Source organism: Macrobrachium rosenbergii, chromosome 21 (assembly GCF_040412425.1).
Source record: "Macrobrachium rosenbergii isolate ZJJX-2024 chromosome 21, ASM4041242v1, whole genome shotgun sequence".
In the NCBI taxonomy this organism is placed as follows: domain Eukaryota; kingdom Metazoa; phylum Arthropoda; class Malacostraca; order Decapoda; family Palaemonidae; genus Macrobrachium; species Macrobrachium rosenbergii.
This window is the reverse complement of record NC_089761.1, coordinates 22,060,218-22,075,071: the sequence shown is the minus strand read 5'-3', so window position 1 is coordinate 22,075,071 and position 14,854 is coordinate 22,060,218. Positions and strand designations below refer to the sequence as shown.

The window sequence follows — 14,854 nt, the reverse complement described above, 5'->3', positions numbered from 1 at the left end:
GAGTGTATAAGTTTAATTTTATTTTTCTAGTTATATGGTGATGAGTATGAGTTTGTTATTTTTCACAATAAAATATAAAATATATTTCCATTGCAGTTAAAAACGTATCTGTGAATTTAAGTAATAATTGGTGTCTTTTAAACGACAGTATTCGTAAATGCACAGAAGAAATTTTGAAAGATTTTATCCTTTACTAATGCACTTGAACATAAGTTTACTGGTGGCTATTAGATGCACAGAGTATCACTGCCAAGGGTGTAAAGTTATCTTGAGCAAATAAAGATTTGTGATAATACATTTAATATTTTCTTGGGTTTTCAGTTTTTCTTTTTCCTTTGTATGATTCTAACCCCATTAAAAATGAAACATGTATGGTTGATGGAGAAAGATTAAACTGTAAAGGATGACTTGCAGCTATTGGATATGTGTGTACTTGTGAAGATTACTCATGTGTTGTGTAGACAATGTAGTCTTAAGTGTTTCTTGTAAGTGATAGCCTTACGTAGCTTTGTTTGTGGGATTTAAATTTTAGATAGGATTAAGTAAGAAAAGAAAAATATGATATTTTGTTATTAGAACCAAAAGTAATTTTCTTCTTGTAATTGTCAGAATGGAAAGGATGGATAGTATGGAGAGTGACAGTTCAGTTGATCACAGCCACAACTATGAAGAGGAAAAACACGCTCAACTTGAACGGGAAAGATTTCATAGTCTAGGCCCAGAAAGAGAACACAAGGCTCAGGAAAGTAAGGAAAACAAAGATGATGAGGATAAGGAAGAGGGATCTAATGGGCCAGGAGGTGTGCAGGTAACTATTGGAGCAGATGGAGAACGGGCAGTGAATAATGAAGGCAGGGGACATCCAAGAGTTGGAGGCAGGCTGTTTGTGGAGCTCCGATGTCCGCATTGTCCTAGTCAGAGATCAATTACATTTAAGGTACGGTGCAGCATTTTTTACTAACCTACCTTTGCATGCTGTTCTTTTAAGTTGCTATTGAATTTAGACTGATTATATGCTTCTGTGTGATCATAGAAGAGCAAGATGTGTATTATCAAAACTTGATAATCAAACTGATATTGAAATTTGACATTTTTTACTTTAATTAAAATTTTTTTTTTTTTTTTTTCCTTCTTCTTCTTCCTTTCCTTTCCTTTCCTTAGGAGTACAAGTACCACCTTGGCAGTGAAGGGCACAAAATCCAACTAAGCAGACTTGCAAGGAAGCACTCAGTTGTCCTCCGCAAAATACGTGTACAACAGAGACAGGAGCAGAGAGAAATAGAAATGAAGTGGAAGGAGGAGCAAAGTGAAGAGTTCAAAAATTCTGTCACCAGGTATGTACTGTATGTTTCTTGTGACATAAAATGATTTCATCCTATTTCCATCCCTTAAAATTCTGATGACATCATCCACCAAAAAATTTGCAGCACACTTCATATGATTTGACTTTTGTTGGCCTCCATTTTTTATAAAATGCAACAAAGTACTGTACAAATATTCAGCTTAAAAATGACAACTAAGCCAGCTTCATACCATGAGAAGTGAATTCTTAGCCAGCAATAAAAGAATGTCCCCCAAAATCATGGGTAAAGTGTGTTGTAATGGTTGCAGTTTGTGCTGAAAAAGTGGATTGTAAGTTTCATTAGTAAAATTTCTAATTTACTAAGTAAATTACTGTACATTTTCTTTTTGCCAATTAGGTTTTTGTTGAAGGATATAATTTACAGTTCTTTAAACTTTGTCACACACTGTACAGGGTTTGCAAAGGGTTTGGTAAGTTGTCTATTTGATGTATGTACTGGGAGTCAATGTAGGGATATCATTTAATGTAAATAAAAATCTCTTTAGATTTGGTTGGAAGTTTTTTAAGTACATTTTGAATGTTTATTTGATTATTCATGATTAGAAAATATTAGTTCTTATGTATGATTTTAGACAGAGGATTCAAAAGGAGATGAAATTTACTTATAGCATATCTCAGAATATGTAGCTTATCTGGCACAAAGGATGATTATGTGGATCTCCTATTTGTATCATTTCAATATATTTGTTGGAAAATTTGTTGAATCTTTTATGGAAAACGGTTGAAGTTGCTGGTGGTAGGTTTATAATGGTACATATAAATGGAGTGCTGTATATTTTTAGCCTTGACAAAGATGACTGTTGAGTGATTTATATTTGTAACTGAAGGGTTTTGGGTAATTAATTTTCAATTGATAGCATTTCACTTAATTCATTTTCATGTTTAATAGATAGCACAGTAATTTCTTTGTATTGTAATTAAGGAAAGAGTTTGGAATGATTTTCATCAAGTATAATATTGGAGCTTGTGAGATAACTGTGGTATTTTCAAACAGATTCTGCAACACTTGCAAGTTGGCTTTCAAATGCCTCGGAGGGAATACTGGGGAAGGAATTGATTTGCACAATAATAGCAAGTTGCATCGGGTGAGTCAATTGAGTAATTGTCTGTCACAGACATTTTGCTCCTGATGTTGTGAGTTAGCATATTAATAGGTATTATTATTATTATTATTATTATTATTATTATTATTATTATTATTATTATTATTATTATTATTATTACAGTCCGACCTCTGTAAACTGGCTCCCTTGCGACCAGGCCATAGCCATACTACAGAAAATCCTGGACGACAGAAATTGCCCCTGAAAACCCTTATGTAAACAAAGCCTTGCCAGCTTATTCCACATGTATATTGCTGTGTTATCAAAAGTAGAATAAAGCTTATTAGTAATCACTGCCATTCGTTAGGTTTAGTTCCTTGTGAAAATTCTGGCCTGCTCCATAATTATCTCCCAGGAGGTGCATACACCTTCGGTTCATTGGGGCTAAGCCACTTCAAATGTGCACTGTTGAGTTTTGATCTCCTGGACCTTTCAGTGTTGTCCGGCATTTCAAACATTTCTGGCTTTCGTTTTCAGCAAAAACCTAAAAATATGCTGCTTTTATTTCTTTAAACCTGCACAAGTGTGAGAGAGAGAGAGGCACACACACGCTTGACCTCGCAAAGGTTGTTGCACCGAAAGATGTCCATTTGCAAAATTCAAAGAGGTTGTTACACCTAAAGATATCCATTTGCAAAATTCAAATAACAGTTGTGTTACAAATGATCGTTTTAGTACAACTTGTTGAATATACTGTAAGCAGTTATATTTCATTCATTATTGTCATATTGTTATAATTTATGATTACAGCATTCAGGTGCCATTTGCGTTCTGATAAAGTTTACATTCTTAAAATCATCAGCTGATTGCATTTTATTGACATCATCTCAGCCATTATAGTTTCTAAATGACATGCATTTCAGAAATTCATTTTTTTCTGTAAATTATTACTGCTAGGTTTAAAAATGCAACTTATTTATAGATACAGTAAGTTACATGAAGTAAAGCTGTGATTTCGCCAGTATCGGTTGTTGCTTTTGCCTCTTCCAAAACGTTGTGGCCCCCGCATTATTTGTTTCTTCAGCCACAGGTACAACCGTAAGTTTAGTCTCATACTTAACACTTTCCATTCCATTGAGTTTATTCTTATTTATGGAAACCACTGTTGAAAATTAGGTGTTTAACAAGTCAACAACTGTAATGCTACCCTTAATAAACATGTGTTAGTTAGGGTAATTGACATCGGCAAATGGCTGTGTCTCAATTCAGTTGTTTATGTCAGTACATGCTGTTTATGCCAGTGTCTTGCACGCAAAGTTAAATGGTCGTTAATTATAAGAAATAGTGATGAATTCTTAGATCAGCCACAATGTTGGTAAGCCTGATTTAATGTATCAAGATTCTCATTTAACCTAATGAACTTTGGCCTTTAGGCCTATTCATTAGTTAAAAGCTAACGCTGGTGTAATATGTATTGTCAGTGGTATCTACCAAAACCAAGACAGGCATAGAAAGCCTAGCATAGTGTAATCTACTGAAAATACATCTCTCACTATACATGATATTTATGATGAAATCATGTTTTGGGAGAAAATTTTAATGATCACATGATACACGAGGTAGTGAGATAAACAAGTGTATTCACAAATTTGGTTCTTTTGTATGCAGTATATTTTTGAGTGTCACAGAATGTTTTTGTTGGAAATAAACTGTGCTCGTGTATTTATGGAGCAAGCTTCAGTTCTGAAATCCGAAAACTGAAACGTGCGGTGCTGCCCTAATAGCCGCTCAAGAACTAATGGCGGCTGATTCAAAAACATCCCGGACCATGGAATGCCAGATTTTTGAGATCGGACTGTATTATTATTGTTGTTGTTGTTGTTTAAGGAGGCCATTGCTAGGTATTGATAAGATATTTATGCTCTATATTTGTTAAAAGTTTGAATTAAAGTATATACATGAAAAAGTGTATGCAAGGTTCAGTAGCAAGGTTTAAGGTGTAAGAAGTGTTGCATTTAGATCATTAGGCTGATATAGTGAGGATTAGCTTTTAGGAAATCGTGTCAACATAATATTTTTCTCTTTTTGTAGATGCAGAAATGCTACCTTCATCCACGATGCTCTATGTGCCATGCTACTTTCCCAAGTCGGATGGTGTATGAATATCACATTGCATCAATCAGCCACTTGAGGGTAAATACCTTTCAATGCCAAGATGTTATTCAAATAAAATTTACTAACATTACCTAACAATTGTATATTAACTCCTTGCCACTGGACCCATTTCTGTAATGCTTCTGAGTAAACCCCAAAGCCTGGGTGCGTTTTTTATTATAAAGTATTTTGACAAGACACTACTTAGTACCATTTTGAGACTCATGGTTTTTGCCCATATGGTTTGCTATTAAGTGATAATTGTAAAAGTAGACCCATGTTATAGAAATATAGATTGATTCCCATTGGGTTGACTGGTAACTAGTGGCCACTTCATGAAAGAAAATCAAATGACAAAAATAAGAACACAATGTAAGTACTGTATATCGCAAGTTATTAAAGTCCATCAGGTGTGTCTATTCATCCTGCTTTGCTTATTCCACTGGAGCAGCCACTAACCAGTTTAGAGGACTTTCCAATGCGGTGTTTTGTGATTGACCTTCATCTGTACTTTGTTCAGTAAAGGTTGAAACTGAAGTCCACACCCCTCCTAGTCACTGTGATCTGGAATCTTGTTTGTGCCTCTCTTTCTCGAAATTGTAAAGCCAATTACTGACATTTTCAGTTATAATAGCACGCTTCCCCCAAGAAGCTTACATTGTATTTGCCCTAGGGCCATTGACTGCACCATAGATTGGTCTAGGAGTGCTTAAATATGGTCTTTAAAGTAGAGGATATGATTTAAATCTCATTCAAGACTTGTATTGAGAGGCTACAATTTTCGTCAGTTGAGGGATTCCTTGTGGGATATAGCAGCCCGGCTTTCCAAACCTCCAAGCACCCTTGATTAGTTTCTTGCATGTGGACTAAGTTTATGAATACATATTTTGCCCAAATATCTTCTCACCTGCTTGTTTTTCTAGTGGTATCTTTCCTCGTCCTCAAAGTAAGAGAAAAAGGTCTTTGTTCCTTGTGATGTGGCCAGCTCCCACAACCCCAGACATGGTGCCCTAATGCTCCCCTCTGTCGTTATCTCCAGTGGTTCATCTTCCTTCATCCCCAGTATATGCTTAGAACCTTCAGCTCAGTGCTAAAATGGACAGTGTTTAACTTCACCAAGGATAAGGTTGATGTTGGACCTCTGATAGCCAGGTTATTAGCGTTTTTTAATTTAGGTTGTATCATCACATATAATAAGGTATCCCAGTTCATAGGCACCGGTTGGACCTACAGGTTGGTATGGAATCCGAGCTCATTTTTGTACTGACATTCTCTCTCTCTCTCTCTCTCTCTCTCTCTCTCTCTCTCTCTCTCTCATTAGATTGTTTTGCTTTATTATTTACCTATATTTATTCATATTAAGATTATTCCTTCAATTAGCTTAGTAGGTGACAAAAGGAGTAAATTTGTGAATTTTGCAAATGCTATTTTCTGGCAGGTTATGGGTCAGATGTACAATACTGACTTGTATGTAGCTGCTGGAGAATGTGGATTCTCCCATGCGTGCACATTATTACCAGCTGGCTGCTATTTTTTCTTTTTTGGGGATGATTACATAACCATAAGTGGTTTAATTATAAATGATGAGTTTGTATGAAAGAGAATTCTTTTTTATGCAACTTGGTTTTTTAATAGTGCAGTTAATTGAGGTGACAAGGATGTGACAGTTAATTTGCATTTGCTTATGTCTGTCAGATGATGTATGCCATCAAACTTATCTGAATATGTTTCAAATTGATTTAGTGTGAATATGTTTCAAATTGATTTAGTGTAATAAGGTTTTTTAGTTTATTTTTGTGTTTTTTATCAGGTACGAACAGCAACCATGGAAAGGACAGGTGGTCATGATCCCACTGATGAGCAGGATCAAGAAGAGGAAGAGGATGAACTTGATTTGGCTAATTTCTTGACATTGGATTCTGTAGGAGAAGATGGTGAGTATTTTAATCCTTAGGTGGGGGACATGGTAAATATAACTAGGACTCACAATATCATCAGTTTGAATTTGCTTCAAGTAGTGTTATGCTAATGGGCTTTTGAGTAATTATGACAAGTGTTTTGAAAGTTTATAAAACTTTTCTAAAGATGAATCAAAAAGAACTACTATGAGATTCAGAGCCTTTGCCCAGGTGTTTTTCCGGAATAGCTTTTTTTCTGTGAATTTGACAAAGATGTTACTTAGCCATAGTATACTTTATATCCCTACCTAATTTTTGGCAGCATTCTTTATTACTTATGTTAGAAAAAATTATATTCATAAGAGTAAAATAAAGCAGCCGAAGCCAGTGGCGGAACATTGTAATGTATGGGTTCAAAGTTGTACGTGACGTAAACATATGACGTCCCGACTCCTCCCACAAGGCGATGATAACAAACAGCTGGCGCTGAAATTCTGAATGAATATCTGTACCTTGTCAAGGATTCAAGAATGGTGGCTATGATAAGTCATTGTCCCTATGGTTGCAGGACAGCTTTTGTGATTCAACTTGCACAGTTGTTTAGAAGTGAGGAGGCCCTTGGCAAACCCTACGTAAGCTTGAACAGGTAAATGAATAATAGGGCCCTCTTTTGGGTAAGGAGTACACCCGGACATCCAAGGCTACCAAGTTTTCTTCATTTGTTGACTTCCATAAAGAGCAGAAAGAAAATTATATATGCTCTGCAAAGCAGTAGTTGTTGATTTCTTAGTAAAATATAACTTGCGGAACAACATTAAAACTTACCTTGCCAAAAAAAAAAATGTCATGGGTTGTAATACATCACTGAATGGCCTCGGGTTGTAATACATCACTGAATGGCCTCTATAGGTCCCAGTGCTTGGGCTTAGCCCAAAACACCATAATCCACCCACTGATTATAATGTCAGGTTCCCTCATGTGTAATTATGTTAAATAAAGGATCCATGTAAGGACATGTCATTTCATATGATTGCTCCTGTCCTCTTAGTGACAGAGTACAATAATGGCTGAATTGTAACATTATAATGAAAGTTGTTTTCATATTCCACAGAATATTACCGGCATGGTAGTTTGATTGTTGGTAGGCTTTTAAATACCAAGATTGCTTGCACACTAAAAAGTATAAGTATACTCGGTCCTTCAATTTGCTCACTTGAATTATTTGTTAATTGATTTTTAATTATATAATTTTTCAGTGGAGAAATAGTGATAGAAAGTATTTTCTCGGATTACTTGAGGAAACCCTACTCTTCAAGGATTCTAGCACTCAACCTCATGGCATAAATCCTATATACTACTACTACCACTACTACAAAGTGTAAACAAGTAGTATTGGTTGTATTTCATGGTTGCCAGAGGTTGAGACTTTTTCACGAATGGCCAATGATCCACTGAGGAGGAGGCAAGTTAATGACGTCATAAGTTACGTCATTATATCTTCGAAAGACATTCCTCTGAGTTTGCTGGCTATGTCTACAAGAAGTCGATGTTACTCTTATAATTACCAGAATTATGCAACTTTCATAATACAGAATACAGTAAAAATTAGGTAGGGATGTAAGATACCCTGTGACAAAGTGTCATCTTTGTCAGGTACGTCGATAAAATTTTCTGGAAAAACACCGGGACACCGGGTGTGAATCTCATAGTAGTGTGGAATAGTTTGCCCTGTGCAGTTGTGGAATCTTCTGACCTCAAAGGTTTAAGCAAAGAGCAAATTCATTCCTGTTTTCTGTTGATGTCTCCTGAATTCAGGTGTCAATTTTATTTTCTATTCCCACGTATTTATTTATCACCTATTCCTATTACTTGTCTCTCCCTGCTGGCTGATTTCCCTGTGGAGCCCTCTTGAGTTTATAGTCTGCTACAGTAAAATTTCTTTTAAAAGGTTTAATATGACACTATAAGAAATGAGTGAACTTAGAGAGAAAAATAGGAAATTATAGGAGTATATTGTTAGCTTCATTTGCTGTGGTGTTATTTAAAGAATGAACAGGTTTACAGTACATGATAATTAATTCATTACTACTTGACTATTAATTCAGCTTCCTAAACGTACATATAAGTTTCAGTATAAAATATTGAGTGGCATCTATGCATAACATCCAGTCACATGACCAGATATTTTGGGTTTTGTCTGCTTGGTGGATGCAATGCATGAATGAGAATTAAGTGAGTGTATTAGCAGATTTTTTATTGTAAATACTGCTTTTGTTTATGAGCATGTTAAATATATATTTTTGTAAGTAGAGGTGTTTATATCTTATTTCCATATCAATAACAATTTTTAAAACTTAAGAGATTAAGTTGCACAGTAATGGCTTTGACTTTTTTTATGAATTATGGCTGTAACTGTTTGTCAGGAACATGATGAGGTAGAAGAATACTGTCAGTGTTTCGATCAAGCTAGATGACAAGCTAGATTTAGTGTTTTTTTATGGTAACTATTTCAGTAAAATACGAGGGTAAGTCAAAAAGTTCCAGAAAAAATTCAATATACTCTTTATTTAAGGAAATTCAAACATCATTTTTCTACATATCTACCATCTAACTCTATACACTTTTCAAGGCACTGTTTCCACCTCTGCAACCCTTCTTTGTAGAAATTTGGGGCCTTTCTATTAAACCATGTTGAAACTGCATGTTTAGCAGCATCAAAAGATTCAAACCGGACTCCTCTTAAGTGTTCCTTGAGTTTTGGGAACAGGAAAAAATCTGAAGGAGCAAGATCAGGACTATAAGGAGGATGTGGAAGTGTTTCCCACCTAAATTTCCGTAGGACTTCTCTTGCAACCCTTGAGGAACGATGCTGGAAGCGTTATCATGATGGAACAAAATTCTGGGTGCAACTTTCCTCGACGTTTTTAGCCAATGCAGTCTTCAGGTTTTGCAAAACACCTTTGTAGTAGTTCGGTGATTGTTTTTGTCCTTCAAGGAAATCAATCAAAATCACTCCTTTGGAGTCCCAAACACTGTTGCCATAACCTTCTGGGCAAAGATCTCGCCACTTTGAACTTCACTGGTGCAGCTGAACCTCTTGGTAACCATTGCTTTGATTGAATTTTACTTTCTGGGTCATATCGATGGATCCAAGTTTCATCTCCAGTAACAATCCGGTCAAAAACTCTGATTCATTTGATTCAATCTTTCATAAAACTGCAAGAGAAAGTTCAGCTCTTTGATGCAGTTGGTCTTCGCGCAACGCTTTTTGGGACCTAACGTGCTGAAAGTTTACTCAAACCAAGATTTTCATTTAAAATTGAAAATGCGGAACCATGGAGATCCCAGTTTCATTAGCTATCATATCGATAGTAATCCGGCGATCTTCATCCACTAGATTCTGCACCAAAGCCACAATTCTTTCATTTTTGCAGTCGATGGTCTTCCTCTCTTGGGTTGTCTTTGAGGTCCTCCCGACCATCCTTAACTCGCTTTATCAATCATAAACAACTGATTTAGATGGAGAAGAATCTCCATAAACTTGTTGCAAAGCTTCAATAATTTTCTGGTTTCCAATCAAGCTTGGTCAGAACTTGATGTTAGCTCTCATCTCAAAATTTTTATTTTCCATGGGTTCAGAAGTTACTTTTCTGAAGCAGATGTTAACACCACGGTAGCAAGAGGATGACTGAGGTAAACAAGTCTATATGGATCACTACATCACAGATAATTGTTTACCAAGTATTTGGTTGTTTCATTCCTGTGTAAATACATCATTCAACAATTTTTCCTGGAACTTTTTGACTTACCCTCGTATAGTACCCTTTTAGATGCAAACAAAGTTTATAAGATTTTTTTCAAACAGATGATGTTGGATCGGAACATGAAGAAATAACAGGTGGATTAGATGAAGAGGAGGCTGCAAAAGAAGCTGAAGGAAATAAAGGGCAGTCTTCAGGATCCAGGTTCAGAAGGGGTATGATAGATGATGATGAATTATCGACAGAAGCTGACTGGGACAAAGAACAACTAGATGATGAAGAGGTCGAAGAAAATGAAGCAGTTGGTATGTGTCAACAGTTTTGTGTACTGTGACAATCATTAATCATTACTCAGTGTTATTCAGTTTAAAATTCCTGTAATACTTGAAAAAGAAACTGTCTCATGATTTACAGAGAGTTTTAAATCCAATTTTTTACTTGCTAACAGCAGTAGAGATTTCTTCTTCATGGAAAGTTCTTTTCTGAAATTTTTGGAGATGATGAAGACATTCCTGTATTCATCTCTTTTATTAAAAGATTAAGATTTATATAATTTATTCTCCTAACTTTTATTTTTTCAATGCATATATTCTTATTTCCTTAATTCATTTTCATCATTTTCTTTTTACAAAACCATATAAGTGCACTGAGTGACATAATGAAATGAGTATCATTAACTATTGAAAGTTTAGTGAAATGATAGTTTTCAAAGTGTTCATCTTTGTGTATCATGTCATCTCAACCATTTGTCATATTAGTGCTGAAATTTAGGGCTGTATCTTCAAATTTCATCCATCCATCTGCCTGCTTACAAAAAAATAAATAGATAAATAAAACCATATCAATTTCAGGAACTGAGTATGTGAATCGTATTGAAGTTTATTTCTGCAGTTTATGTTCCAAGGTCATTCGTGCTGACACTTCATTAGGCTCAAGAGCAGTTCAGCGCCATTGTAGATCTTTTGATCATCTTGCTAACTATCGGGATGCACACCCAGCTGAGGTAAGCAATTATTGTATAATTTGTTCATGAGACTTACCTGTCAGATATATATATAGCTGTATTCTCCAAGGACCGACAGAAATTCAAAACTTCCGGCTGCGCAGTGGGCAGGTGGTTAGTACCCATTCCCCAGCTGGGAGCGTGGTATCAGGAACTATTCCCATTTTCTATTCAGATTTTCTCTGTCGCCCGTATTGTCAGCACCTGTTGTCAATACCTCCGTCGCTGATTTTAAAACTTCTCTCTTGAGTATTCTGATTGTCTTTTGGTTTTTTGACTTGGTTTGTGGATAGGCATACGCTTTTGTGGACTGTTTTGATTTTGGCTTTTGCTTTTCTTTGATCACGATGTCTGGTTCTAATTCTGCTAGTTTCAGGTGTGTGTGTTGTGAAGGAGTAAGGTGAGGCTGAAAGCTTCGTAGACCCTCACTCAGTATGCATGAGATGTAGAGGGCATGTCTGTTTGTTGGATGATCGCTGCAAGGAGTGTGAGTCTTTGCCTGATTCCGATTGGAAGGCTTACGACTCTTATGTGCAAGTTAGAGCGTGACCGTATCAGGAGGTCTTCCTCCAGGAGTGTGTCTGCTGGTGGGAGTCAGGGTAATAATAATTTGTCACCTGTTAACCTCTAATGCTTCACCTATCCCTGTAGTGTTGCCTTCGAACCTGTGATTGCATCTGCGAAGGTAATGCCTTTGCGCAGATTTTGAACTCCATTCGCTTTGGAGTTGAAGGTGCTGGCGATTGAAAGTGTTGTGAAGTGCAGTGATCCCCCTAGTGTTGTGGAGGGGGCGTCAGATCGGCCCTATAATGCCTCTAGGTCTAGACCTCTGCCGAACTCCCAGGACTCAGGGAATGGGCATGTCGAAAGCTGCAAGAGGGTTACGGGGACCCCCACCGATCTGGCGTCCCTTCGGCAGGCCCTGTTGTCGTTTCCCAGGCTGCCAAGGATCGTGCTCTTGCACGGATCCTCAAGGATTGCTTCTCGTCCTCTGAGGCGCCCTCCACGCAAGGGGTCGTGTTCTCGGTTGGACTCTCACGCTTTTCAAGAGAAGCCGCAGAAGAGGACGCTTCTCCTCCTTCTCGAGCCCTCGTTTCTTCTCCTGAGTGGTTCCACAGAGTTGTTGCATAAGAGGACCAGGACTTCTTCCGAGGAGGACGTTTTGAGCGTCCCAGTTGCCCCAAGAACAGAGCTGTCGTCGCCCATGGTAGAAGGAAGAGGACGTCCCCTTCCCCTCTTCTTCTCACAAGAGCAGCCCTTCTCCTGAGAGGGAGTCTTCTCCTTCAGCGTCTTCTCAGGATATGCAGCGGCAGTTGGCTTCCCTACTTGCTGCAAAGGAGTCTGAACCTCGTGGGCGCCGCGGACTTGAAGCTGCCCGTTAAGAGGTCTAAGAGGTCTCCTCTCCTGCTCTTTGTTCGTCTCTCTCTCGGCGAGTTCTCCTGGTCGCCTCATCGCCAGTTCATCGGATCGCCGGGTTTCCTTGCCTCGTCGTGACGCTCCTCAGGCTGCTGATCCTGACTTTTCTCTTGCTGGTTAGGACGCCCCTCTTGCAGCTCGACAAGACGCTAACAGGGATACACAGCAGGACGTTCGGCATGACGCTCGTCTGGCTTCTCATCGCGCTTGTCAGGGCTCAGACTTCCGCAAGACGCTTCTCTCCCCTCTCGTCTGGACACTCTTCAGGAGGCTCGGCAGCATTCGAAGCAGGGAGCTCGTCAGGACGCACGGCAGGACGCTTCTGTGTGGGACGCTCCAGATTTTTCTTCTGCTCTTTCACGCAAGAAGAGGTCTCTTTTCCGAATGGGGCCTCAAGGTCTTAGTCTTCCTCAAGTTCCGGAAGACTCTCCTGTCGCTCCCGTCGAAGAGGGAGAGTTGTCTCATGATTCGAGTCTGCAGAGCAGGAACACCCCCATTGTCGTCTTCTTGGATTATCAGGTTTTAGCCAGCATGCTGAGAGAATTATTTCCTGATAAATTTCAGCCTTCTGCTCCTCTCTCCCCCTTCGCAGTTAGCTTCGTCGAAGGTGAGAAATCTCCCAGCTTCCTTCAGATGAAGACTGGCCGCCACCAAAAAGCCTTCAAGAAAGTTAATGCGTGGGTGGAGGATCGGAAAACTCAAGGCAAGTCTTCTTTTGCCCTACCTCCGTCTAGATTGTGCGGGAAGGCTGGGATATGGTATGAGACTGGAGAAGAAATTGGCTCTAGAGTCCCTTCTTCTTCTCAAGGAGATTTTACAAGAATCTGGTCGGCGCTCCAAGGAGGGCTCTCCTTTCTTCAGCGAAGGTGACCTGGGCGCTTTGGAGACTGATCATCATCTCAAAAAGGACTTTTAGGACTATGGAAGTCTTCAACTCTTTAGATTGGTGCTTGGGGCCTTGGACTTGAGGACTCGAGTCCAGACTCTATCTCTCTGGGGAGCTGTCCAGTGTGCTTTCGTGCATGGACAAGGCCGTCAGAGATGGCGCTGATGAACTGGCTGCTCACTTTGCACGTCACTCTTGAAGAAGAGGGCTTTATACTGCAATTTTGCAGCAAAGTCAGTTTCTCCTGTGCAGAGGGCGGAATTGCTTTTTGCCCCTCTTTCTAGCCATCTCTTCCCCAGCCGTTAGTCAAGGATCTCGCCTCCAGCCTTGGGAGAAGGCTACACAAGACCTTCTCGTGCAGTCTTCCAGGCGCCCTAATGTCCCGTCCATGTCTTCTCAGGGACTAGCCACCAAGAGACAGAAGCCCTTTCATTGAGAGCTTCCTCCTCTAAATCCTTTCCTCGAGGAAGAGGCCTCCAGAGGTGGTGCCCCTTCTCACCCAAGGGGCAAGAAATGATACCCGGATCTCCAGACACCAGTAGGAGCCAGGCTTCTTTTGTTTTCGGAAGCCTGAAGAGTAAAAGGGGCGGACTCCTGGTCCCTCAGTGTAATCGGGAAAGGTTACAGGATCCCGTTCCTTGATTTTCCCCCCGTCTTCAACACCCAAGGATCTGTCGCCCTCTTACCGCCCAGAGAAACAACAGATTCTTTTCGATCTGCTCGAAAAGAGAGCCATAGAGCGAGTCCTGGATTTGGATTCTCCAGGTTTCTACAATCGTCTCTTCTTGGTTCCAAAACACTCTGGGGTGGAGACCAGTCCTGGACATCAGCAGACTGAACCATTTTGTTGTCAAGGAAAAGTTCAAGATGGAGACGTCTCAGTCCGTTTTAAGTGCGTTAAGACCAGGCGATTGGATGGTCTCGCTGGATCTCCAGGACGCCAGTATTTTCACGTCCCCCATTCATCCTCAATCAAGGAAGTATTTGAGGTTTGTCCTGGGGGACGAGTGTACCAGTTCAGGGCTCTGTGTTTCGGACTGAGTATGGCTCCTATGGTTTCACAGTTCTGATGAGGAACGTTACCTGGTGGCTTCACCAGCGGGCATAAGGATCTCGCTCTACTTAGACGACTGGCTCATTGAGCCACATCAAAAGAAAGGTGTCTGGAGGACCTGCACTCAACGTTGAAGATGACAAAGTCCCTGGGACTTCTAGTGAACTTCGAGAAGTCACATCTGATCCTCTCAGTCCATTGTTTATCTGGGGATTCAGATGGATTCAGTGGCTTTTCGAGCCTTTCCATCCCAGGAACGTCAGCAGCACTGCTTCA

The 14,854-nt window shown here is 39.3% G+C and overlaps 1 protein-coding gene across 4 annotated transcripts in view; it reads left to right on the top strand.

Annotated features, from left to right (window-relative positions):
- LOC136849807 (zinc finger protein on ecdysone puffs-like) overlaps window positions 1-14,854 on the top strand; it is a 520,057-nt gene that overhangs the window by 490,926 nt on the left and 14,277 nt on the right. For all 4 annotated transcript variants that reach the window (XM_067123238.1, XM_067123239.1, XM_067123240.1 and 1 more), the window contains 7 exons: window positions 610-937; window positions 1,162-1,334; window positions 2,358-2,448; window positions 4,498-4,599; window positions 6,371-6,494; window positions 10,324-10,524; window positions 11,071-11,222. In XM_067123238.1, the coding sequence (XP_066979339.1) occupies window positions 610-937; window positions 1,162-1,334; window positions 2,358-2,448; window positions 4,498-4,599; window positions 6,371-6,494; window positions 10,324-10,524; window positions 11,071-11,222 (1,171 nt within the window). The remainder of the gene's footprint in view (window positions 1-609; window positions 938-1,161; window positions 1,335-2,357; window positions 2,449-4,497; window positions 4,600-6,370; window positions 6,495-10,323; window positions 10,525-11,070; window positions 11,223-14,854) is intronic.